Source organism: Thermothelomyces thermophilus, chromosome 2, assembly GCF_000226095.1.
Source record: "Thermothelomyces thermophilus ATCC 42464 chromosome 2, complete sequence".
Lineage (NCBI taxonomy): Eukaryota > Fungi > Ascomycota > Sordariomycetes > Sordariales > Chaetomiaceae > Thermothelomyces > Thermothelomyces thermophilus.
In genome coordinates, this window is record NC_016473.1 from 1,033,746 (window position 1) to 1,056,266 (window position 22,521).

At 59.8% G+C, this 22,521-nt stretch overlaps 10 protein-coding genes across 10 annotated transcripts; 4 read left to right on the top strand and 6 right to left on the bottom strand.

The window, feature by feature from the left end:
• Nucleotides 1–162: 162 nt before the first annotated feature.
• On the bottom strand, nucleotides 163–3,705 carry MYCTH_2300384 (uncharacterized protein). Its single transcript, XM_003661189.1, has one exon. It carries the CDS (start codon nucleotides 3,099–3,101, stop codon nucleotides 321–323), a length of 2,781 nt encoding a protein of 926 aa, XP_003661237.1. The 5' UTR covers nucleotides 3,102–3,705; the 3' UTR covers nucleotides 163–320.
• A 191-nt stretch (nucleotides 3,706–3,896) lies between these two features.
• On the top strand, nucleotides 3,897–4,853 carry MYCTH_2300385 (uncharacterized protein). The gene has a single exon (XM_003661190.1). The coding sequence runs from the start codon at nucleotides 4,020–4,022 to the stop codon at nucleotides 4,761–4,763; it is 744 nt and encodes a 247-aa protein (XP_003661238.1). The 5' UTR covers nucleotides 3,897–4,019; the 3' UTR covers nucleotides 4,764–4,853.
• A 90-nt stretch (nucleotides 4,854–4,943) lies between these two features.
• Nucleotides 4,944–5,963, bottom strand: MYCTH_2116644 (uncharacterized protein; the record flags this gene model as incomplete). Its single annotated transcript, XM_003661191.1, has 3 exons — nucleotides 4,944–5,621; nucleotides 5,683–5,846; nucleotides 5,900–5,963. 3 exons carry the CDS (start codon nucleotides 5,961–5,963, stop codon nucleotides 4,944–4,946), a joined length of 906 nt encoding a protein of 301 aa, XP_003661239.1.
• A 1,751-nt stretch (nucleotides 5,964–7,714) lies between these two features.
• Nucleotides 7,715–10,608, top strand: MYCTH_2300388 (uncharacterized protein). The gene is made up of 5 exons (XM_003661192.1): nucleotides 7,715–8,614; nucleotides 8,676–9,005; nucleotides 9,115–9,203; nucleotides 9,260–9,579; nucleotides 9,641–10,608. The coding sequence occupies exons 1-5, from the start codon at nucleotides 7,719–7,721 to the stop codon at nucleotides 10,358–10,360; spliced, it is 2,355 nt and encodes a 784-aa protein (XP_003661240.1). The 5' UTR covers nucleotides 7,715–7,718; the 3' UTR covers nucleotides 10,361–10,608.
• A 577-nt stretch (nucleotides 10,609–11,185) lies between these two features.
• On the bottom strand, nucleotides 11,186–12,732 carry MYCTH_2300392 (uncharacterized protein). Its single transcript, XM_003661193.1, has 2 exons — nucleotides 12,426–12,732; nucleotides 11,186–12,250 (listed from the first exon to the last, which is right to left on the bottom strand). The coding sequence occupies exons 1-2, from the start codon at nucleotides 12,528–12,530 to the stop codon at nucleotides 11,258–11,260; spliced, it is 1,098 nt and encodes a 365-aa protein (XP_003661241.1). The 5' UTR covers nucleotides 12,531–12,732; the 3' UTR covers nucleotides 11,186–11,257.
• Nucleotides 12,733–13,275: 543 nt separating this feature from the next.
• MYCTH_2300393 (uncharacterized protein) lies at nucleotides 13,276–15,399 on the top strand. The gene is made up of 2 exons (XM_003661194.1): nucleotides 13,276–14,004; nucleotides 14,058–15,399. Exons 1-2 carry the CDS (start codon nucleotides 13,325–13,327, stop codon nucleotides 15,358–15,360), a joined length of 1,983 nt encoding a protein of 660 aa, XP_003661242.1. The 5' UTR covers nucleotides 13,276–13,324; the 3' UTR covers nucleotides 15,361–15,399.
• Nucleotides 15,400–15,419: 20 nt separating this feature from the next.
• MYCTH_2300396 (uncharacterized protein) lies at nucleotides 15,420–16,595 on the bottom strand. The gene is made up of 2 exons (XM_003661195.1): nucleotides 16,184–16,595; nucleotides 15,420–16,067 (listed from the first exon to the last, which is right to left on the bottom strand). The coding sequence occupies exons 1-2, from the start codon at nucleotides 16,397–16,399 to the stop codon at nucleotides 15,747–15,749; spliced, it is 537 nt and encodes a 178-aa protein (XP_003661243.1). The 5' UTR covers nucleotides 16,400–16,595; the 3' UTR covers nucleotides 15,420–15,746.
• A 241-nt stretch (nucleotides 16,596–16,836) lies between these two features.
• On the top strand, nucleotides 16,837–18,270 carry MYCTH_2300398 (uncharacterized protein). The gene is made up of 2 exons (XM_003661196.1): nucleotides 16,837–17,093; nucleotides 17,198–18,270. Exons 1-2 carry the CDS (start codon nucleotides 17,073–17,075, stop codon nucleotides 18,119–18,121), a joined length of 945 nt encoding a protein of 314 aa, XP_003661244.1. The 5' UTR covers nucleotides 16,837–17,072; the 3' UTR covers nucleotides 18,122–18,270.
• On the bottom strand, nucleotides 18,253–19,108 carry MYCTH_2124971 (uncharacterized protein; the record flags this gene model as incomplete). Its single annotated transcript, XM_003661197.1, has 2 exons — nucleotides 18,253–18,774; nucleotides 18,857–19,108. The coding sequence occupies 2 exons, from the start codon at nucleotides 19,106–19,108 to the stop codon at nucleotides 18,253–18,255; spliced, it is 774 nt and encodes a 257-aa protein (XP_003661245.1).
• A 744-nt stretch (nucleotides 19,109–19,852) lies between these two features.
• MYCTH_2300401 (uncharacterized protein) lies at nucleotides 19,853–21,930 on the bottom strand. The gene is made up of 2 exons (XM_003661198.1): nucleotides 21,317–21,930; nucleotides 19,853–21,205 (listed from the first exon to the last, which is right to left on the bottom strand). The coding sequence occupies exons 1-2, from the start codon at nucleotides 21,554–21,556 to the stop codon at nucleotides 20,297–20,299; spliced, it is 1,149 nt and encodes a 382-aa protein (XP_003661246.1). The 5' UTR covers nucleotides 21,557–21,930; the 3' UTR covers nucleotides 19,853–20,296.
• Between the last annotated feature and the right edge of the window lie 591 nt (nucleotides 21,931–22,521).

A 22,521-nucleotide genomic window follows, 5' to 3' on the forward strand; every position in this document is an offset into this window, starting at 1 on the left:
AGATCCGGGGGAAATAACCTTGCAGCGATGCAGGACGTGAAAGTAAGAGTCTTTACAGCCTCGGAGTGGTTGGGGATTTAAGAGGAAAAGCCCGAGATATGCCGTTCTTTCAGCCGGGGCTTCAGAGGACGACACGGTGGCAAGTCGCAAAGATGAGGACAACGATGATGGATAGCGTAATATATATATATATACATATATAAAGTACAAGGAAAATAGTACACATCATTTTGCGGTATTTACTCCTTGTGAGGCGGCGCGTCCGTCCTCTCTTCTTTCACCGCCTCCACTTGTAATGTGCGTCTGTTTGTTCCCTCCGGTCACTCTCTAGCCTGCTGTTCGGAAGGACGTGGTTCACCTGCCGCTTCCAACTCTGCTTCCTCCCGAGTCGCCGGTGCCTCATCCGGCGGCGGCGGCGGTGTCGGTGTCCCTGTTCCATCCGACGCCGTCTCCGCCTCGGCTCTCTCGAGGCCTACGCTCAGACCGAGCGGCCTCCGCGCGTAAGAATCCCAGCGCGGCGGGTACTTCCCCTTCTCTGTCTGCACCCTCCTGACCGTCGGTTGTTGGTCCTCCTTGATGCTCTCCTTGATCTCCCGCAGCTCGTTGTGCGTCCGCATGAAGACCAGCTCGTCGTACATGCGCAGGTACGAGTCCACGGCCGCGTCCGACACGCCGGCACCGTCGGCCTCGGCGGTCGACGACGCCTGCTCCTCCTGGGCCTGCTCCTCCTCCCCGGCGCCGCCCTCGGCCAGTGGCAGCGGCGGCGGCGGCCTGGCCCGCGCCGCCCACTCCTCCTCTTGCACGCGGGACCGCGTCTCGCGGGCCTCCCGCTTGGCCTTCTCCAGCGCCGTCTCGGCCTGCCGGCGCTCCTGCTGCATCTTGGCCTCCAGCTCCGCCCGCTCCTTGGCGAGCCTCTGCCTGAACTTGTCGATGCGCTTGCCCAGCCGCAGCGGGACCTTCTCGCCGCCGCGGCTGCTGCTGCTGCTGCCCTGCTTCTTGACGAGCGGCCGCGGCGGCCACAGGCTCCGGCCCGGCTCCGGCACCACGGCGGCCTCCTCGACCTCGGCCCAGCGCTCGCCCTCGCGCGCGGCGGCGCGCTCCTCGAGGTGAGTGAGCGCCCGCTCGGGCCGGTGCAGCTTGCCGACGGCCGTGACGGTGTAGCGGTCCGGGTGGTAGCGGGCGGCGTCGAGCCGGTCGACCACGGCCACGACGCCGCGCTCGTTCCCGCGCTTGGCGTGCCCCGTCAGGAGGGTGTTCCACGTCACCCGGTTGGGCTCCACGCCGTGGCGGCGCATGGCCTGGATGAGGCGCTCGACCTCGCGCAGGTTCCGCTGCTTGGAGAAGGCGAGCAGGAGGATGGACCAGGTGTAGACGCTGGGTGGCGGATGATGGAAGGCGGGGAGGCTAGATTCTTCTTCTTCGGTGGCGGCGGCGGCGGCGGCGGCGGAGGTGGTGGTGACGGTGGTGGCTGTGCTGGTGGTCGCCTTGTCTGTCTGCTGCTCCACTGCCTCTGGACCGGCGCCTGGCCCGCTGGTTGTTGTTGGTGGTGGTGCAGGGGGGGGCGTGGGGTCGGATTCGGCTGGCCGAGCTTTGAGGGCGGCGGCAGAGGCGGCGGCATCCCTGAGCATATCGTTGACGATGTCGATGCCGACGCGCAGCATGCCGGGGTTGTCTGTCAGGGACTTGAGCACGACGTCGTACGGGAGCGTACTGTGGCTCGCAAGGCCGATGGCGATCGGGTCTCGACTCTTCAGCAACTTGCGGAAGTGCGAGTAGAACGAGAGGACCGGTTGCGGGGTGGAAAAGCTCTTGATGTAGCCCAGCAGCATGATGCCCAGGGTATCGACGCCAGGCTCTACGAGCTCCTCCGGCGAGGACACGGGTAGTTGGTCGACGAGGACTGCTAACTTTTGTTTCCAATTCAGCTCAAGCTGACGACTCGGGTCGTCGTCCTGCGCGAGGATCTCCTGCAGATCGGTCTGCACAAGTCCTTGCAAGGGCTCGAGCCTGAAGAACTTGGCATAGACTCGGAGCATGGAGGAGAAAGCAGGGATGGCGATCGGCTGACCGTGCATGACTGGTCGGGAGGTGGCTTCTTCCGCCGCAGCCAAAAGGATGGTGTGGATTATGTCGTTCCAGAAGTAGGGTATCCGGAAGGTATCAGGTGTCGCCTCCTCGACGACCCGGACAGTCGAGTCAAGGCTGATGGCGAGTTTGGCTCCATTCAGGAGGATCGAGAAGACGTGCGGATCCGGCGTTGTCCCGTGGCTGCGCATGACATCGTAGATCTTCCAGGCCGTGCCCAGCTGGTTGGTTAAGCACAGGGAACGGATCATGGCCGTGTAAGTCACCACGTTTGGGGAGAGGCCGAGGCCCACCACGCGCTCGAATGCTTCGGCCAGCAACTGCACCTCTACGGGTGACTCGCGGCCGTCTTTCCAGCTCTGGGGCAGTGTGAAGAGTTCCGTGGCCAAGGCGGCGCAACGGCGATCGTTGACGTCCACGTGGGGGTCCTTTAAAACCTCCTCGAAGACGCGGAGCGCGGCGAGCTTGTATTTGGAGCCCCGCGTAAGACAGCCTGCGATCTTGAGCTTGGTGTTATAGTGGATGTAGTGGTTGTACCGCCGGAGCGCCGAATATATCTCGGCTGCCGTGTCTGGTTCACAGACAGAGAGCGTCTGACCCAGGGCCCACTGATGGAACTGGTAATGATTAGGGGGACTGTTCCGGAGGAGGTGAAGAAGCAGTCCGGGAAGCCGGGCTTGTTGGTGTCTCCGACCGTCGTCCGGCAGCGTCGAAGACCACCTGTTGAGGAAGGCGAAGACGTCCGCCACGGCCCAGCCTGGCGTGGTTGACGGCTCGACGGTGGCCTCTAGCACCAACGCGGCGCTCTCCGGTCGGAAGTCTACGACGGCTTTCATCAAGTACAACCAGTCCTGTTCCCGTTTCTCAGGCGCGATCGCGAGCCAGGACGACCTCATCTCCTCGACAGTCTTCAACGCCAGGAGCCCTTCGTACGTCTTCAGGATCCCCCTTGTGGATTTCGAGGCGCGCGGGGCCTCCGTGGCGGAACCGTCCAGACGCTGGAAGGCGGCTCTCATGTGGTTGTCCCAGACTCGGAACTGACCGACGAGGGAGTCGAAATTCTTGCCCGTGGTCTTGTGCCTGACAACCAGCCATGGTAGGTGGTACCGGAAACGGACCTCGGCGCTGGGGAACCTCCAATGCGTTTCGCCGCCCGAGTCTATGTCGTCTCCAAGTCCTTCCCGACGTTTAGTCCGCCGTCGGCGCCGGGTCGGCGATGGAGCGGTTTCGGAGTCGGGCGAGGGCCCGTCGCGGGTTATTATTTTCTGGCGGGGAAGATCCAGCAGCTCGTTGTGCGCCGCATGATCTGGGTTGGTTGTTGCCGACTCGGTCGTCACAGCAGCATCGCCGGGCGGGACCTGGTGAATGGTTATGGTTCTTGCGTGCTGCGGGTGTATTACAACCCGTTTTGCTTCGAGGGGCCATGGTATACGCCGTGGGTATGCAGCGCACGCCCGGCAGATCTGCCCGGCACGGCGTATCATTGCGGCCCGACACCGCTAGCCCTTGAAGCGGCCAGTGTGCTCGGTGGGCTGGGCGGGATCGTGTCCGTTGCGCGGTTGACGAATCGACCCGAAAAATGCGATGGCGAGGCGAGATCGAAGCATGAACGGATCGGATCCATTCCGATCATGGAAATAATTTCTGGACTTGGCGCGTAATTTACATACACCAATACGCGGTTGCTGAACCGGCAGACAGTTACTAACCAGAAAGTGTAACTTTCCACGCTAGCCTTTCTCCATCGCCCCACTGTAGGCTAAACAAGGCGAGAAGGTCTGTAGTGTAACTACTTGTCTCTGGAATTGGCTTGTGCTTCTGCCCTCGAACAACAACAAACCTCGCTTTAGGAACCTTTGTATCAGATTCCTAAAACACTCCAGCCAGACGGCCAAGGAGACCAGCAACACAAATCAACACATCCAGAACCAAAAATGTCTTCACACGCGAGTTTGAGCGCAGCCGCCGACGACCGCAAAGCGCGCCTTGCCAAGCTCAAGTCATTGAAGCGCAAGCAACCAACGGGAGCAGACGCCGACGACGCGGACAAGGCCGCCGCCGCTCCCCACGATGACAGCGCCACCGACCAGGCCGTTCCCTCCTCCTCCTCCTCCTCCTCCTCCCACTCCTCCTCCCACGCACCGCCGACCAAGGACGTGGCTCGCATGCACCTCTCGGGCCGCAACTACGACTTCGAGACCAAGGGCCCCAAGCTCGGCTTCGAGGCGCCCCTCACCCTGGCGCTCGAGCAGCCGACGCTCGAGCAGAAGGCCCAGGACCTCGAGGAGGAGTCGAAGCGGCAGGCGGCCCTCGACGCGCAGAACGACAAGGGCATCGACCTGTTCAAGCTGCAGCCCAAGAAGCCCAACTGGGACCTGAAGAGGGAGCTGAACGCGCGCATGGAGGTGCTCAACGTCCGGACCGAGAACGCCATCGCGCGCCTGGTGCGGGAGAGGCTGGCGGAGAAGAAGGCCGCCTCGGGTGCCGCGCGTGCCGCCGGCGCCGCGGGGAGTAGGGCCGGTGGTGGGGAGCAGCAGCAGCAGCAGGGGGATGCCGAGGCGGAAGGGATGCTGGACGGGGCGGCAATCGTGGAGGGCATGAGGCAGCGGGAGCGGGAGGAGGAGGAGGAGAACCGGAGGGAGAGGGAGGCGGAGGCGGAAGAGTTTGGGATGGCTTGAAGAGGGTCAAAGGGGTCTTCTGATATGATGGGGCACATCGCATGGACCGGGGGCGTTTTGTTCATATGAGGCTGCTTTTCGTCCGGTTGGCTTCGTTTCTTATTCCCGCATGGCTGGAGAGCTACATGGTCCCGATCCCGAACCCCAATGGTATGGCACTTGACACCCGCAATTCCTATCCTATCTACCCCTGTTCATGGCCTGCGTCAGAGCTAACCGCTTGCTGAAAGGGCTGAGACTTCTCTCCCTCGTAGGAGAAGGCTGTCGGGGCGGCGGCAGCGGCGACGGACTCCTCCGCCCCTGGAAGCTTCGGTCCTCCCGGTCGCGGTAACGTCCAGCACCATGCCGCTCTCTCTCCTCATCCCGTCTCGATGGGGATCTGGATCTCGATGGAGAGTATGCGCGCCTCGCATGCGCGTCTCTCCCACGGGCGTGCGACCCGGGGGAGCCGTGCCGTCTAGAGTCGCGGCCGCCGCGCTCGCGCCGAGGGGACGGACGTCGGCGCGGCGAAGGGGAACGTGACCCGCGTGAAGCAGGGGCTCGGTAGCCAGGCTCGGGCCTTTCCGAGGGACCGCGGGAGTAGCCGTCGTCTGAGTCATAAGACGGCTGACGACCCCGACGATGCTGAGGCGAGGGGCTCGGAGAATACCGCCGTCTCTCTCGACGCTCGGGTGTGCGGCTCCTCTTGGGTGCTGGGGACGGAGATCGAGTAGATATACTAGAGACTGAATCACAAGATGGCGACCTGTGCCGTCTGGGTGACGGCGAGTCCGTCAACGCGTCATCCTCCTCAGCCTCCCGCGCGCGTTTCCGTGCCCTTTCCGCTTCTCTCTTGGCCAGTTCCTCATCAGCCACGCCCTTCCTGTATGAATGCGTCAGTAACTACAGAAGTGTAACGCTCTGTCCTTCTTTCTTTGACTTGCCTCTCTTGAAGGGCGTTAGGCGTCTCACTTGCGAGCTTTGGGAGCAATTTAGGATTAAACAACTGCTGTGTTCGAGAAGGCCTGGCAACGTAGGGCCGCTCCTGAGGGGCCGCTTTGCACTCATACGAGTAATGGCGTTCTGCGGCTGTCAGCCACGAACCTTGGGGAGTTTCAGCTATGCAGGGCGGGGCGGGTACTTATCTCGTTTCAGACACTTCTGGCATTGCACATTTGGCGGAGTCTTCGATGGCCCGGTCCGGCCGCGATAGCCATACATCGTGAGTTTGTGGTCTCGCAGCAGACGCTTCTCCGTCCTTTTCCGGGAATTGCAGGTTAAAATCGGCGAGTAAGTAGAAGCCGTATGAGCCCCGTCGGCCGACCGCCGAGGCTGCCGTAATCCGCAACGTAATGCGATATAAGATTTCTCCGAATTTGCGAAGGACCGACGTCCAGTTTGTTCGGTTCAGCTATGTCCACTAGGGATATTGACGGTTAAATGGACCAGGCTGCAGCACAGTGCGATGTCGTGAACAGATTGCAAATGAAGCAATTGGAAAGTGCCAGTGTGAGGCTAAACTTGGGCCATGGTTGGAGATGGGGGTCCAGAACCATTACCGTAATTCATACGAAGCAACTACCTGACTTGATACGACCCAAGTGGCTGAAAATTACGGTCACCGCTTTTTTTTTCCCAAGTGGCAGAAATTGGGTGCACGGACATTCCAGCTTTCGATCAGTGGTCCTGCGCACATTTCGCCTGTTAACTTATTGTACTCTTGTTGCGCGGAACGATCACAGTAACCACCCACATTGGGTACGGGAGCCGAAAACCTCCCAATTTTTGGCTAGAACCTTCCAAGTATGTTGAGTGTGTCTTGCACTAGGATCTAGGGCCACGCGGGCCGATGTGGGTTTGCGCTCTGTCTGCAAGCCGGTGTGGTAGCTCCTAGAGCCTGATGAAGCCTTTACTTGTGGATGGCGATGAGGCCGAAACCGGTTTGAAGGCGATCTCAAAGCATGTTCTACTGATCTCCATGGTAATCGGATGATGATACTTGCTCTGAGGAGAGGTCACGTAGTATTCGGACATTTGCGCTGCCGGCACTTGATCTTGGGGCCGGGTAGATTGACGGAAATCCGTGCATAGACTGTATACAGGAAACAGATGTTTGCTCCCGTCTTCAATAACCTACAGAACCATGTCCCCAAATGCTTCGTCTTTGTTCGCTTACGCAGCCCCCCCTCGCTCCCATCTCTGCGTGTTAACATGGCGTTGATCGGCGCCAGGTTGCCTTGGGTTTGAGGCACAGAAGTTAGCAGGCGGGCACCAGAGTGGGTCCCGCTCTTAACGCCGGGCCGTGTTAGGCCTCCTTCGGCACCACCTCCTCGAAGGGACCGCACAGGCAGGGCAGCCTCCCTCAGCAGAATTCCTTGTGCAACCACCTCCTTCCTGAACATCGCACCCCTCCTCCCCAGCCCAAGAGATCTGCCATCCCTGAACCGCCCAATTGCGGGCCAGCTATCAGACAGAGCACAGACGTTCGTCTGGGACTGCGACGCTCTCACGAGTTGCGGCCATAAGTGGAGGTATTTGGCTCGCGCGACACTGTGCAGCAACTCACCCTCGCAAAAGCATCGCGACAGCGTCGGGCGCTGTGCTTCGCCGCACCTGGATGCACGTGGGATACGTCGAAGTTGCCTGAAAATCCGCATTCAACATCCCCCGCACGATGACACGATGATTACCTGCGCTCTTCCTTCGGTCTGGACAGCCTTGCTCCGTTTCATTTCCTGATTTCTCGTCGGACCCGTCGCCCTGCCCCGGCCCGGCCACAAACCCGCACCGGCGCATCCTCCCCGCTCCTTCCGGGACTAACCGTTCTATCTCCTGGGCTCTGCTATCGCTATCTCCTTTTTGTTTGTGTCCAACCTCTGATATCCCCTCCCCGGTAACAATCCGAGCCCGTGGCCATGGCGGCTGTTCCCACCATGGCGAACGATGCCGGGAAGATGTCGTTTGCAAGGGTATGTGATGTGGTTATCGACAGGCAACCCGACTTTGGCCATCCGAACTCGGCTAACGCTACTCTGGTTTCAGGTTGCTGCAGCGTCGACGCCAAAGGGCTCGAAGCCCGCTGCTACCGTTGACAAAGCACACGGTTCGTCTCCTGTCAAAGACGCCGCTCCCGCCGCTGCCGCAGCAGACGCCTCGAATGATGCAGCCTCCTCCCCAAATGCACAGCAGACGACCGGAAGTGAGCAGGACGACGAGTCTAAGGTTGTCGCGGGGTTAAAGAACCTCAAGCTCGAAGCCAAATCGCCGCCGAATCTCGTCGTCAACGGGTCTCAAACCAGCACGGCGGAAAAGTCGAGCAAGGTTGGCAACGGCCAGACGCCTTCAGACGACACATCGCAGCGAGCGGACTCCAATTCCGAGTTAGGAACCAAACCTCCTAGCCTAGACGGCAAGAGTATCACCTCGGGTACCACGTTCGCCCTGGATGAGAAGGAGTCACTGCGCCCGGACGACAGCGCCAGCGTCAAAGCCGCGGCAGAGGACGATGATGCCTTTTCAGTTCGCGGTTCGTACATGGCTGGATCCCGCATGGGATCGGACGTTGCGGCTCGCATTCAGCGTATTCAGATCGGAGACATGCCGCCGCGGGCTCTTCCCGCCCATAACGCCTTGGCTGGAAACAAGGGCCAGGGCGTCGGCACACCGCCCAGCGGCGTCTCCGACAAACAGGCAGTAGCAGAGTCGAAAGGTTCCTTGGGTGGCGGAGCGACAACTCCTGATGCCCTGGCACCCAACGCCTTCTATAGTCAGCATCCCGACGAGAAGCTTCTCGAGGCGATGCAGTCTCCCAAGGACCGTATCTTTCTGCTGAGGCTGGAGCAGCAAGTCATTGAATTTGTCCAGGACTCGAAGTATGCTCCGAGAAGAGCTCTGGCTGCTTCAGGTGCCATAGATGCTAACGTGACCATCTAGGGAGCCTTACATGGACCTGCCCCCGAGCAACTCGTTCTGCAGGATGTTGACACACCGCCTGGCAGATTATTACCATATGACGCACTCTTACGAGGCAGCTCAGGGAGCAGTCCGTATCTTCCGGACTCCCTTTTGCCGGATCCCTCCTTCACTGTCGAGTATCGCGGCAAGCACGTCAAACAGCAGTTCGCCTGCTCCAGTCGTGCTGCCGCGAAAGATCATGCGTCGCGGGGAAGATGGAGAGCTGGGTCCTGCCAGCGCCACCCCTTCCAAGCCCACGTCAGAAGCAGGTAGCGAATCCAAGGAGAAGCCTGCCCCGCCGAAGGAGAAGTACGACTTTGCAACCTTCCCCCCCAACCCCCCTTATTTTTCTTCACCGGCGGCGCCCCCCCCCCCCCCCCCCCAATTTATCTAGACCTTTTATTAACTGTCCCTTTAGACTCACGAGAGAGGAGCGCGAAGAAGCATACAATAGAGCCAGACAGCGGATTTTTGGGAGCGTTGAGAAGTCCGAAAACTCCAACCAAGGTAACTAACTTCTTGGCTCCTAACGTGAATTATGTCCACTAACCACGAAACTGCAGATGGTGAGGATAGCAATGGGGTCTCCCGTGCTAGCTCAGTTTCAGGAAAAGACAAACCCAACGGTGGAAAGAGAAAGCCAAAGCGCCGGGACGACTCTGAAAACTTCGAGTCGCGGTCGCAGTTCGTCGCGTGGCCGCAGCATCCCGGCTGGGGTCCCTCAGCACCTCAGTATTTCCCAGTCAATGCAGCCCCGTTCGCCGGACAATTCCAGCAGCCATACCCAAACACGCCGCAACCCGTATATGCGCCTAGCCAGGCATACGCGCCCCAAATGGTGCCCAACAACGGGTTTGCTCCTCAGTACACAGGGATGCCGACCGTAAGCGTGCCCATCTCATCTGACCTCATTTAAACTTCTCTCTAACCTGACCCGGTTGCAGTATCCAACGCCGCCCTTGCCACCGGCCGTGCCACAAGCTGTACCCCCGCCGCCGCAACAGGGATACCGGGGCCCTAACCCTCCCATGGGCGGGCCGTACGGCAGCCCAATGCCAAGCATTTCGCAGCCGGAGTGGCCGCAGCAAGGGTTCAACCAGAACGCTTACCCCCCGCGGTCCAGCCCGGTTCCGCCGGCGGGAATCCCTTATGCCTATGGGCAGCTTCCGGCAAATGCCAACCCCAGTGACCCCAAGAGCCAGCACCCCATTCCCGGGAGCTATAACCGACAAGCATTCAACCCAAAGACGCAATCGTTCGTCCCAGGAAATGGGCTCCCACTGCAGCCTCCGCCGCCACCGCATGTGTCCGGTCCGTACGGAGGTTCCAACTCCCGCCATGGCAGCCCCCAGTTCCACTCGCCTCACGTAAACTATAGCGGATACCAACAGCCACTGCCTCAGCCAGGGTTCGCCCCTCCGCCGGGGCCGTATGGTATGACGAGGCAAGGGTCCAACAACTCGATGCCGCCGTACCACGCTGTGCAGCAGCCTCCCCACGTGCAGCCTCCCCCCCCTCACGGATCACAGCATATGCCCCCTGGAGGCCCCATGCACATGCCCAACAAGCCTGCCGGGCCTGCTCCCACAGGACCGGGCCAGTCATTCAGTCATCTTCCCAACTACGGCAACCCGGCCACATTGCCGCAGAAACCTTCCACTTAACGAGAGAAGTTCGAGCATCGAAAGCGTGTCAGGAGTCACCAATGGATACTGGGTTCATGAGGCGTAACATGGTTGGCGGTGGCGCATGTATCGGGGCGTTTTGGGAGTAAGCAGGCGATGCCTGAGATGGTTGCTGTGTTGGAGAAGACCATCGCGCTGAGAGAGACCACACACGTGTTTTCCGCTCATTTCTTGCAAGGGAGCAGGCGGCTACGATAAAGAGAAAGGGCGGGCGGTTCTGTAGGTGTTCCGCTACATGGGATGAGCGGGTGACATGAGAGATAAAAAGAAAGATTAATGAGTGATATAGCGAGTCTGGTCAAGACATTGGCACCCACCACTACCACCATCATAGACTCGACAATGGGACCTTTATTCATCCTGGGTTTTTCATATATGAGCACTCCTCCCTTCGGCCTTTTTTTCCCCTTTATCACTGGCTCCGCAACGCCATGGCGTCCGTTTTTATTTGTTTCGTTCTTGACCTGACTCGTTATGACTCGTTCAGACAGTGCCCCTGGAACACCCGATACCACCGAGAGGCGATCTGCGTTTGCACAATGTATGTTGCCCTTCAACCAGGGTGACCAATGCCACCTGTCTACCTGCCATCCTTTCTTGTCTGCTCGTCTGTCATACGAAATGGGATGCCTTGGCGGTTTTGTTTGCTTGCTTTTTTTATTTCTCTCCGCGCCCTTTCCTTCCCAAAAGTGTAGTCCTTCCGTTCGTACACCAGACCGAAAAAAAAAATAATATCAACCATAAGAGAACCAGACAAGTGGGACGGGATGAGAACAAACAAGATGGTGGGATATTGGGTAGTAACAAGAGGAACTCCCGAGCCGAGGAGATAAACCGGCCCCCCCAATACTCTCTTCATCTTCGTGTCTTGGCAATCTACTCGCCAGTCTCCCTCGGCTCCCTCGGTTCCCCGCGCTGGCCAGTACTCCGACCACCACCGGAACGGACGCCCCGCTTACCGCCCTTGGCTCCCCTAGACTCCTGCTTGCCGCCGCCCTCTTCGCCGTCCTTGCCCTTGTCGCCGCCCTCCTTCTCGCCGCCGCTGCCGACCAGCGGCGCTGTGGCGAGCCGCTGGGCCAGGTCGATCTGGGTGCGGATCGTGTTGGCCAGGTAGCTGACCATGAGCACGTCCTGGATGTGGTTGTTGAAGTCGGCCTCGATCTGGGCGGGCGACACCTTGGGCGCCAGCGACAGGGCGTTCATCAGGTACTGGCCCAGGGCCTGGTTGCCGTCGCGCTCCTCGTCGAGCACCTCGCCGACGTAGCCAGAGACGCGGTCCAGGAGGTCCGAGACGGTGGTGAGGGCCTGCGCGAGGGAATCGATGTCCGAGACGACGGGCGCCGAGCGGCTCTCGTTGGCGGCCGCGGCCGAGGCGGTGCCGAGGGCCGCGCGCTCCGCGTCGGTGAAGAGCAGCTTGTGCGGGACCTCGATGAAGAGGCAGGACTCGGCCGCGCGGTCGGGGGAGACGGCGACGGGGGCCGAGATGTACGTCTTGGTCTCGATGGGCGCGCCGGGCTCGGTCGAGATGGTCAGGTGCACGGCCGGGTGCGGGAAGGTGCCCGTCTCCGGAGAGGCGAAGAAGTTCTGGATGAGGGCCGAGAAGCTGTTGAGCTCGTGCGAGGTCGTGTACCACCCAAGCAGGGTCTCGCGCGGGGACGCCTTGAGGGTCAGCGCCAGCATGTTCTTCTGGTACTCGACGTCCACCTCGACCTGGTCCTCGTTCTCGGTGTGCGGGATCGCGAAGGTGCTCCGCACCTCGACCTCGCTGCCATCTTCGCTGCGGGTGCCGACCAGGGCGCCGATCACTCTTGTCGACTGTGTGTCGCGGATGTCGCGGCGGGTGGCATGGTCGATGACGGAGAAGACGGCCTAGAGGGCAGAAGCGAATTGTGTTAGCGATTCTGCGGGCTCGGACGATGACAATGTTGGATGCACAGCAGTAGAAAAAGCCGGGCACGTATTGCTCGGAGCGAGTGAGGAAAGAGAGGGCGGGGGGAGGGGGTTTGGGACAGAGGTGAGAGAAGTATCGTAGGGCCGGGCATACTTGGGGCTGGATGTTCACGGTAAGCGGGGCACTGCCGGCAAAACCCATCGACGTGGGCGGCAGGGGCCGGGCGAGGTGGACGAAGTGCTCCTGGTCGACGGCCATGTTGGCGGATAATATGCTGTCCTGTCCTGTTCCTGAAGGGACTGAGGTGGGCGTAGTGCGGTTTCCCCGGTCGCAGAAAATTGGCGGGCGGGCTGATGGGGTTAGGAACAAGGAAGCTGGGCGGGTCGCGGAGGATCGGGGAAAGTCGTCGCAGGCAGACCGGAGCCTTTCGTTTCTCTCTCGAGCTCGCTCCGGAGTTGGGACCTGGAATTTTTGGTTTTGCAGCGAATGCGGGACCTGGGTTGTGCGCGCTAAGATAAGCCCCGCGATAAGAGAGCGGCGTGCGCAAGGCTACAGACAGGTTCAGCGGGGGGAGGCAGGGGGGGTTAAGAGAGAAAAGGATTGTTCATTGGTTTGCTAGTCACCAACCGACTGACAAGGCTGAAAGATTCCAGTTTTCATTTAACTTTTTTTTCCCCAAAAAAGAAGATAGGCGGCGTTACTACGTCAAGAATCGGAATCAAGCCGCCTCTATTTGCGAACTCAGGATAGATCCTTCCTTGTCTCACAATGGCCCCAGGAGGTCGTGCAGGACCCCGTGGAGGTCCTAGAGGGAGGGGGGGATTGAGAGGGAAAGGGAAAGGGCGAGGGCCCCAGCAACCTCGGAGTGCTCGATTTGACGATAAGCGGCTCGATTCCAAAGAGTATGTATGAAATTGTGGTGGCAAATTCTTCCTTTCTTTCTTTCCTTCCTTCCTTCCTTCTCCCCTTTCTCTTTCTGCAGCCGTACCGCTAACGAGACTAGTGAGTCTGAGAACGAGGGGCAGAGCCCCTCAGAGGATGAAGTAGACGCCATGGAGGTGGATTCTGACGAGGAGGACGAGGATGATGTGCAGCAGCCGGCTCAGCCTTACATGAGTTTGATGCGTAGTCTTGTTGAGAGCGCTCCCAAGGCGAAGCGCCGGAAGCTGGACCACCCTTCAACCGAGGGCCACGATCGAGATTCCTCAAAGCCGGAGGCAGCACCAGAACCAGCACACGGTAATGAGGAGGAGTCTGGCGAAGAAGGTGACCCCGATATGGTTGAGGAGCCAGAGGAGGACCCGACCAATCTCGCGCCGGAGGACCTGTTTGATGAGGATGACGAGCTGGATAGCACCGACCCATTCGAGACGCATTTCGCCGACCCCAAGGAAGAGGAAGTGCAGCCGAAGCTTAAGGCCATCAAAGAAGGCAAATGGCGCATGGAGCGGATACCAACCAAATCCACAAGGATATTCCTGAGCACTCCTGATACTGGGGACGCCGCGGCTAAGTTGCTACCGGCACCGGTATCTGGCATCTCGGACCTCAAACTGAAGAAGAGACTGCATGATGCTATGGCCTCCAAGCACCCCAAGTTTGACCAGGTTGAGCAGACAATAGCGCCGCTGCTCTTCAACTACCAGGACGTGCTCTACTGCAACCGGACCGTTGCAGGATCCCAGGGAGTCAGGCGGATGGCGGCCCTGCATGCTCTCAATCACGTCTTCAAGTACGTGAAGAAGCGGCATCTTCAACTGAAGCTATGGCTGACCTTTCCGGCAGGACCCGTGACCGAGTCATCAAGAACAATTCCAGGCTATCCAGGGCGGACCCCAACGAGGACTTGGAGCTGCGAGACCAGGGGTTCACGCGGCCCAAGGTGCTGATGATTCTTCCGACGAGGCAATCGTGCGTCAAGATGGTCGAGATGATTGTCTCGATCTGCGAGCCAGACCAGCAGGAAAACAGGAAGCGGTTCGAGGATGGCTACGTCGACAAGCAGTCCAAGTTCTCCGACGAGAAGCCCGAGGACTTTAGGGACCTCTTTTCGGGTAACGACGACGACATGTTCCGGCTCGGCATGAAGTTCACCCGCAAGACGATCAAGTACTTTGCGCAGTTCTACAACTCGGACATCATCTTCGCCAGCCCGCTGGGCCTGCGCATGGCCATCGGGTCCGAAGAGGAGAAGAAGATGGACTATGACTTCCTCAGCTCGGTCGAGCTGGTCATCGTCGACCAGGCCGACGCGCTGCTCATGCAGAACTGGGAGCACGTCGAGTTCATCTTTGAGCACCTCAACATCCAGCCCAAGGACGCGCACGGGTGCGACTTTAGCCGCGTGCGCAACTGGTACCTGGACGACCAGGCCAAGCAGTTCCGGCAGACGGCCGTCTTCAGCGCCTTCAACACGCCCGAGCTCGCCGAGCTGCTGCGGGCGCATTGCCACAACTGGGCGGGCAAGGCGCGCCTGCAGCAGGAGTGCCCCGGCACGATCCAGTACCTGCCCGTCAAGGCGCGCCAGACCTTCAGCCGCTTCGAGGCGGCGACGATCGCGGCCGACCCGGACGCGCGGTTCGCCTACTTCACCAAGGCCATCGTGCCGATGCTGACGCGGCACAAAGGGCGCGACGCCGCCGGCACGCTCGTCTTCATCCCCTCGTACCTCGACTTTGTGCGGGTGCGCAACTACTTCGCCAACAACACGGCCGTGGAGCACGTCTCGTTCGGCACCATCTCCGAGTACACCGACGTGCCCGAGGCGTCCCGCGCGCGGTCGCACTTCCTCAACGGGCGCCACAAGGTGCTGCTGTACACGGAGCGCGCCCACCACTTCCGGCGCTACCGGATCAAGGGCGTCAAGAGGGTGGTCATGTACGGGCTGCCGGATAACCCGCTCTTCTACCAGGAGGTTGCGGGCGGCTATCTGCAAAGGAGTGAGCAGTCGCTGATGCTGGAGCCCGGGCAGGGTGTGGTGAGGGTCATGTTCTCCAAGTATGACGTGATGAAGCTGGAGCGCATCGTCGGGACGTCGAGGGTGGGCAAGATGATTCACGACCAGGGGGATACCTTTGATTTCGTCTAGGCGAAATCTCCGAACTGTTGGATAATATATATATATATATATATATATATATATATTTCTTCTCTCTCTCTCCAGTAGTTGCCGCGTCTCCCAACGCCGAGTGAACCGAGTATTCATACCATGCTTGTTCTCCCCCTCCCCCCTTCCCCCCCCTTCCTTTTTGATATCTTACAGCCCTTCAATGGTGTACATGTACAGCCTATTCTTATGCATGTGCCAGTGTACCAGTGTGTTCCCTCCCTTTATATTCGGGCCAACACCGTTCTTTCCCACTCTTCCCTCCCTCCCTCCCTCACTCCCCCCTCTTTCCTTTTTTTTTCCTAACAATGATCCCCATCATCGGTAAACACCCCACAGAGAAGCGAGGAAGGAACCGCATCAGTCCATCAGAGGCGCAGCGATGCGATCTTGTTCACCATCTCCTCGAACGCCTCGCGCCCGCCCCGGCGGTACCGCGTGACCTTGGCGATGTTCTTCTCCGTCAGCTCCGTGTGCGGCTTGCCCAGCGCGCGGTCGCGGGCGACGGCGGCGGCGGTCATGGCGAAGCGCATGTCCTTGGGCCCGTCCACCAGCTCGAGGATGGCGCTCGGCGCCTGGTCGTACTTGTCCTTGGGCTCTGTGCGCAGTACGCGCGTGTAGCCCCCGGGGCGGTTCAGGTACCGCTCGCGGATCTCGCCAAAGAGCTTGGGCATGAGTTCGTGCGGGGTCTGGAACGGGAGGATATATTAGTTTCCGATTCAGTTTACCGTTTACCGTCGCCCGGGGAGGGAACGTGAGGGAAGGGAAATGAAAGAAAGGAAAGGAAAGGAAGGGCAAGACCGACATAGAGTATCCCCTGGGCTTTCCTCCGCGACACCTCGTCGTTCTTCTTGGCGTGTGTGATGAGCTTCTCGGCCAACCTCTGGGCCTCCTTGGCCTTGGGCCATGTCGTGTGGATGGACTCGTCCTTGATCAGCGACGTGACCAGGTTGCGAAGGAGGGCTTGGCGATGCGCTGAGGTGCGGCTCAGCTGCCGGTACTTCATGTGCCCGCCCGCCATGGTGCGCTACTTGTCTCGTGGGCGGTTCAATTGGGACGGTTTTATGGCGGGATGCCGGGCGGTGGAATGGCACGATGCAGCAGGCGGGGTCGTGGTTGTGAAGTTATCTTGTTGTCCGGTCGTCGGGTCTTTTGGGGACGGTTGCGCCGCGGCTTGTGGTGCGAGCTCGGGAAACACCGTGAATTTTTTGGTCCCTGGTCCGCCGATTGCCTGCCAGGAGTGACAAGTGGGAGCAGCAGCAGCAGCGGCAGCGGCAGCAGCAGCAAGCAGCACAGACCCGATCCGCCAGCCCCACCGAGCAAAAGCCAAGCACTGCAGACTCATGGCAGCCTCTCGGCCTCTCAGAGCACATGCAAGCAAGCAGGGGGGGGGGGGGGGGGGAAGGGCCAGTGACAACTTAGTTCCCGCCATTCTCAACCTCAGCTTTCCGAATTCGACCGTGCTCCCCTCCCAAGCAACATCCCACTACGTCACCGACCATGGTCCGCCCAAATTAAGGCGCAAACAGACAACTTAAAACCCATTGGTTATTGCTTCAACGCACCCATTGCCGCGACACTGCAGAAAATCTCGGCCAATTGGCCTCGCCCGGCAACTTTTTCTGCGAGAATCCGCTTATCAACTCACCCCCATTAGCTAAGACCAGAGAGAACACCAGAGAGAACACGGAAGGATGGGTTTCGTCGCGGGCTTCGTACGCCGCCCTCCACCCCGAACTTTCCCTCGCTCTCACATCAATCTCGCCAACAATCCATGCATGACAATCACCCGGCTAACTCAAAGGGCTCCCCACCACAGGCAGGCGGCGTCACCCTGACCCTCTCCCTCACCTACCTCGCCCTCCTCACCCACACGAGCAACCGGCAGGCGCAGTCGGCCGTCCTCCGCTCGCAAGCCTCCGCCATCGACGCCCTGATCCCTCCAGAAGACGACCATCTCGGTCGCCGCCGCCGCCGCAACGCCACTGTCCCCCTGCCCGACGGCACCTACCGCCCGCGCGAGAGCCTCGAGCAGTACCGCCGCGATGCCGCAGCCGGCGGTGCGGGGCCGGGCGTGTCGTTCATCGAGACGGCCAAGACCAGGTGGAACAGCGAGATCCTGTCGGCGGTGCGCTGGGCGCAGAACAAGGACTGGAGCCGGGTGAGGGAGCAGGCCGAGGACAAGGTGGCCGCGCTGCTCGGGCTGGAGCTGTCGCGGGAGCCGGTCACGGTCGAGGAGGTGGTGGCCGTTTCTCCTCCTGCCGTGCGGCAGCATCACTATCATTCAGATCAGCAGCACCAGCCGCAGCTACACCCGCAGCACCAGCAGCAAGCCGAGCATGAGGAGGCGGTGCGCCGAGCGAGAGATTCGCTGCATCACGCAAGGGACACGACTGTCGCGGTCGCGCAGGCCATGAGGGACGAGGCGAGGGAGATTGTTTCGGAGGCCCGGGAGGTCGTAGCGGCCGGGGTGCACGAAGCCAAGGGGGCTGTTGAGAAGGGTGTCGAGAAGGCTCACGACCTCGTCGAGAGGACGAAGGCGGCGGTTCACCTGGCCGAGGAAAGGGCAGAGTCGGAGGCCTACGCGAAGATGCTGCCTGTGTCGGACATCGAAAAGGCGCTAGCCGAGAGGTACGATAGCGCCCGGCGGGAGGAGCGCATGAAGAGGAGTGTGGAGGAGGTGCTGAGGGAAAGGTATTTGCCCCTGGACAAGAGGGACAACTCGCGGTTGAGGGGGTTATAGACAGCACCCTTGTGTCTTCCCATGCACTGAGCAAGAGGCCAGAGCTAGAGCGGTGTGCTGCTGCGGAAGATTCAACCGACAGCCAAATCTCAGTTCCTCTTTTTTTTTTCCCTTAAATAATACCCATTTATTCAAAGATCGAACATCTCGCCTCCAGCCACTTCGCAAAGCTCACGACGGGGCCATCTACAGCCCGCCAGAATACGTCTGACACCCAGATGACCGTGGGCACTCCTCGCGACGTCCATCTCCGCCAACACCATGCCCGCATAGAACAAGACCAGCTCCCACCTCTGGCTAAGGTACGCAAACGCCACCGAGGCCCCGATGACGACGAACCTCCACCCCCTCCTCAGCCTCGCGGTCCCGAGCAGCGTCAGGAACAGCACCATCGAACACCGAAACTCGACGGGGACGGTCCACAGATGCACGTCCATGGCCTCCCCCCCCCCTCCCCCGGGCCCCCAAAGGGCTGCCAGTCCCAGACGTGCACGAACCGGAACACGTTGCCCGCCCACCCCCGCACCAGCCGCGCCGTCGTCGTGACGGTCGGCGGCGGGCTCGGTAGTGGGGCTCTCGCGCACGTTGCGGAGGAAGCGCGGGTCGCCGGCAAAAGTTGCGCGTCCGCGCGAACAGGCCGGCGCGGATGCCGTCTAGGTAAGACGTGGGGCCAAGGCGTCGACCATGTTGAGAGGAGGAGGAAGAAGGGAAACGGTCACTCTTGCTGCGTGACACAAGGGGCTGGATAAAACTGGGGAGTAGGAAGATGGCCGCCCGACGAAGGAGGCCTGGGAGATGGGCCAGCGCTCGGTGAGCCGGCGCCCACAGCGCTCGAGGATAAGGGATGCTAGTCGGGAAGTCATGGATGAGGTCTCCGAGGCAGACGTCGCGTTCGAAGTCAGGTGAAGATCTGCCGTCCCAGACGAGAGTGGCTTCGACCTTCTCTTCAGGATCGAGGCCGTGGATGGGGACCACTCGGCTGCTCATGTCGACAAGAGCGCGATGGTTGGAGGCGGAAAAGTCATGTGGACAGACACAAGGTCGCTCTGGTTACTCTGATACTTTGTGCATCCAAGAGAGAGGGAGGTCAAGAAAGGGAAGTGTTCCTGAGACGAGAGAAGAAGCCAGTCATGGGACGGGAGTGGACTGTTAAAGCACACCCCTTCCCGGGAAGCGCAAGGCCAACAATAAACCAGGAGAGATCGCCAGGAGAGATGGCCGGTAGAGCGGCCAACGGAGAGCCGGGACTTCTCCCGGACTGCTACGCCCAAGTCCTCGTAGTAAGACACAGCCGGGACACGCCTTATGAAAGCACTAAGAAGGCAGCTCACGCCTTAAAACAAGATGTTGAAAAATGCCCCTCTTCTTCCTTTGGCCCTCTCCAACTTGTTGCTAGGCGGAAGTGAGATGTCCCAAAGAACCGGGTAGAGAGAAGAAGAGAGTTCGATATATGGAAGAGGGTAGTAAGACACCCGGGTGACGTCGAGGCACTACGAAGGGCCAGCAAGCCATTCGGGTCCGCACATCTACATACCACGAAGCCCGTCCCTTCTCTACTGCGGCCGCCATTGCCCACGTTTGCCTGGGCCATCACCCATTGCCACCTTCGAGGACGCTACAACAGCTCACGCGGTTGGGGTGTCTCCAAGTTCCGGAACCACGAGACCTGGGGTGGAAGCGTTCGGTGTTGTTGCAGGAAGGCCTACATCGGCGGCCCTTACCCTCAGCTGCTGTCCTACCTAGGGGCGTAGTTTTACTCGGGGCAAGGGAAGTGGGAATCCCGTCCGGGTCGGCTAATATATAAACCTGTATATACTTTTTTCAAACACGTCGTTTCCTGGCCCGAAGGAGAGTCCCAAGGTTTCATCTTGCCGCGGCCCAATGCGATCACGGACAAAGGCCCGGGCTTGAACGAGGAAGAAAGCGGAGATATCAATTACCGGAGCCCTGTGGAAACGGCCAGACCGCCCGGGCCAACAAGTCTCGTTGAGGAGGGGTTAAAGAAAAGGTCTATAGCACAAGAAGAAACAAGGAATCGGCAGCTGCCCTGATGATGTCCCTCACAGTTTTTTTGACCCCTCTAAAGAAAAGAAAATGACACAGCCTACGCTCGCCCAGACTCCTGAAACGCCCAAAAAAAAAAACCGCGGCTCGCTAAGCCCGTTGGACCCTTGGTTAGTTGGACAGCCAGTCCAAGAACTCGGGGACAAAGTAGCTGATGACGATGGTGGCGCCGGCGCGGAGGATGCTCTCGGTGCTCTCGAAGGCCATGGACTTGAGGTCGAAGACGCCGGCCTTGGCGGCGGCGTGGATCATGGCGAACTCGCCGCTGACCTGGTAGGCGGCGATGGGCAGGTCCCGGCCGAGCTCCTTGGCGTCGGCGATGATGTCGAGGTACTGGCCGGCGGGCTTGACCATGATGATGTCGGCGCCCTCGTTGATGTCGCGGATGATGGCGCGGCGGGCGAGGCCGCGGCCGCCGGGAGGCAGCTGGTAGCAGCGGCGGTCGCCGAAGGAGGGCGTCGAGCCGGCGGCGTCGCGGAAGGGCCCGTAGAGGCAGCCGGAGAACTTGGCGGCGTACGACATGAGCGTCACGCTGTGCACGATGCCCTCCTCGATCAGCTTGAGCTTGATGGCGCGGATGCGGCCGTCGTTCATGTCGGAGGGCGCGACGCAGTGGGCGCCGGCCCGCGCGTACGCCACGGCCACGTCCGAGATGCGGTCGACCGAGAGCTGGTTGTTGAGGCTGCCGTCGTCGCGGAGGATGCCGCAGTGGCCGTGCGACGTGTACTCGCACAGGCAGACGTCGGCGACGATGTAGAGGTGCGGGAAGCGTTGCCGCAGCAGCCGGATGCTGCGGATCACGGGGCCCTCCGGGTCGTCGGCCGCCGTGCCCAGCGCGTCCTTGGTGCCCGGCTTCAGCGGCACGCCGAAGAGGATGACGGACCGCAGGCCCTTGTGGACGAGGGGCTCGAGGAAGGGGACCAATCGGTTGATTCCGCGCCGGTATTGGTTCGGCAGGGAAGGGATGAGGACCTCCTCGTCGTCCTGGTCCGAGACGAAGATGGGGTAGATGAGCATCGACTAGACGGCAAAGAGTTAGCGGGGAGCGGCCAGAGAGGAATAAATTGGCGCTACGCTGTATTATGTATTCTAAGAAAGGGGGGGGGGGGGGCTCTAGCGGCTGCTACTGACCTTGGTAAGTTGACGCTCGGCCTGCCATGACCTCGCGAGCGGATGCGAGTAACCGGCATGGAGCTGGCTCCCAATGTCTCCGGAAATGCTCACACTTGTGGCAGCGGTGCTCGTGTACGACTTGGCCATGGAGATGTGGGACGCGCGGTCGTCGACCGTAGATACCGAGGCTTCGCCGCGCCTCCGCGGTGCGCTCGAGTCGCGCAGCGATAGATCTTGCACGAGGCTCGAGAAGGACATCTTGTTGAAGTTGAAGGTTCTAGCCGGATGTCTGGTGAGACAGAAAAAAAAATTGTCGGCGGGCGAACGAGGTCGGGTGGTGTAGAATGAGCGGGAATTAATAATAACGGGGAACCGAGATGTTGCAGATGCGCCGGCGGACTTTTTGCGCTCGTTCGATGCTGCGCGACGGGCCCGACTCTGTGGCAAAGAAAAGGGGAAACCAGACGACCTAACGAGAATTAGGCCAAGTAATGGTTGTATCACTTGCAGCGACCAAAGTGTGCATTTATATCGAGACAAGGAGTCGCATTGACATTCGCCTCCATACACTACTAAGTACGGATGTACCCGAACACGTATGTATAGTCTCAATGTCCGAGTCCGAAAACGAAGCCGAAAGTGTCGATTTGACAATTGTTCCCCCCAGTCATCTTTTCGGCCTTCGCTCGGGAGTTTGCGGGGCGGCCCCACTCTGGAAATGCGCTTCCGCATTTGCCAATCAGGGGTCAGAGATTTCAAAAGACCCCTTGTGAGTGCTGCTGAGTCATCATACAGGGCCGCTCATGTATGTCCTTGGTATGGACTTCGCACGCAAGGGACGGATTACGTCCGCACAGATTACGTCCGCACAGATTACGGTCCGTACAAGACAGCGTGCTTGGCAGGCACAATCTCATGTTCTCGATGTAGGTTTCCCTCTATGCTCATCTGACTTTAAATTTCATCAAAACAATCCAATATTTTGCTTCTTTGGTAGCAAATTAGAATCACCGAAACCTACTGTGCATAATTATTTGAAGAGAACGAAAGGTGATCTGTTGCCCTGCTACATAATTACCGCATTTGTTTACAAACATTCAACCAGTCTCAGGGGTCAGGGGATGGTTCGCTCCTGACGGCCTTTGAACAACGTGCCATGCAACTTTAGAGCACACTCGGATATTCTACCACAATTGCATACCTCCATGTAATAGCACAGCATA

Bases quoted from the DNA above. Each gene is read 5' to 3' on its own strand.
- MYCTH_2300398 (XM_003661196.1), top strand. From the start codon at position 17,073: ATGGGTTTCGTCGCGGGCTTC. The intron at 17,094-17,197 runs GTACGCCGCCCT...TCCCCACCACAG, and splicing joins TGGGTTTCGTCGCGGGCTTC to GCAGGCGGCGTCACCCTGAC.
- MYCTH_2300392 (XM_003661193.1), bottom strand. From the start codon at position 12,530: ATGGCCGTCGACCAGGAGCACTTCGTCCACCTCGCCCGGCCCCTGCCG. The intron at 12,251-12,425 runs GTATGCCCGGCC...TCTGCCCTCTAG, and splicing joins CCGTGAACATCCAGCCCCAA to GCCGTCTTCTCCGTCATCGA.
- MYCTH_2300393 (XM_003661194.1), top strand. From the start codon at position 13,325: ATGGAGGTGGATTCTGACGAGGAGGACGAGGATGATGTGCAGCAGCCG. The intron at 14,005-14,057 runs GTACGTGAAGAA...CCTTTCCGGCAG, and splicing joins GCTCTCAATCACGTCTTCAA to GACCCGTGACCGAGTCATCA.
- MYCTH_2300385 (XM_003661190.1), top strand. From the start codon at position 4,020: ATGTCTTCACACGCGAGTTTGAGCGCAGCCGCCGACGACCGCAAAGCG.
- MYCTH_2300388 (XM_003661192.1), top strand. From the start codon at position 7,719: ATGTGGTTATCGACAGGCAACCCGACTTTGGCCATCCGAACTCGGCTA. The intron at 8,615-8,675 runs GTATGCTCCGAG...GTGACCATCTAG, and splicing joins GAATTTGTCCAGGACTCGAA to GGAGCCTTACATGGACCTGC. The intron at 9,204-9,259 runs GTAACTAACTTC...ACGAAACTGCAG, and splicing joins GTCCGAAAACTCCAACCAAG to ATGGTGAGGATAGCAATGGG.
- MYCTH_2300384 (XM_003661189.1), bottom strand. From the start codon at position 3,101: ATGAGAGCCGCCTTCCAGCGTCTGGACGGTTCCGCCACGGAGGCCCCG.
- MYCTH_2300401 (XM_003661198.1), bottom strand. From the start codon at position 21,556: ATGTCCTTCTCGAGCCTCGTGCAAGATCTATCGCTGCGCGACTCGAGC. The intron at 21,206-21,316 runs GTCAGTAGCAGC...TTTGCCGTCTAG, and splicing joins CCGAGCGTCAACTTACCAAG to TCGATGCTCATCTACCCCAT.
- MYCTH_2300396 (XM_003661195.1), bottom strand. From the start codon at position 16,399: ATGGCGGGCGGGCACATGAAGTACCGGCAGCTGAGCCGCACCTCAGCG. The intron at 16,068-16,183 runs GTCGGTCTTGCC...CTCCCGTTCCAG, and splicing joins AAGCCCAGGGGATACTCTAT to ACCCCGCACGAACTCATGCC.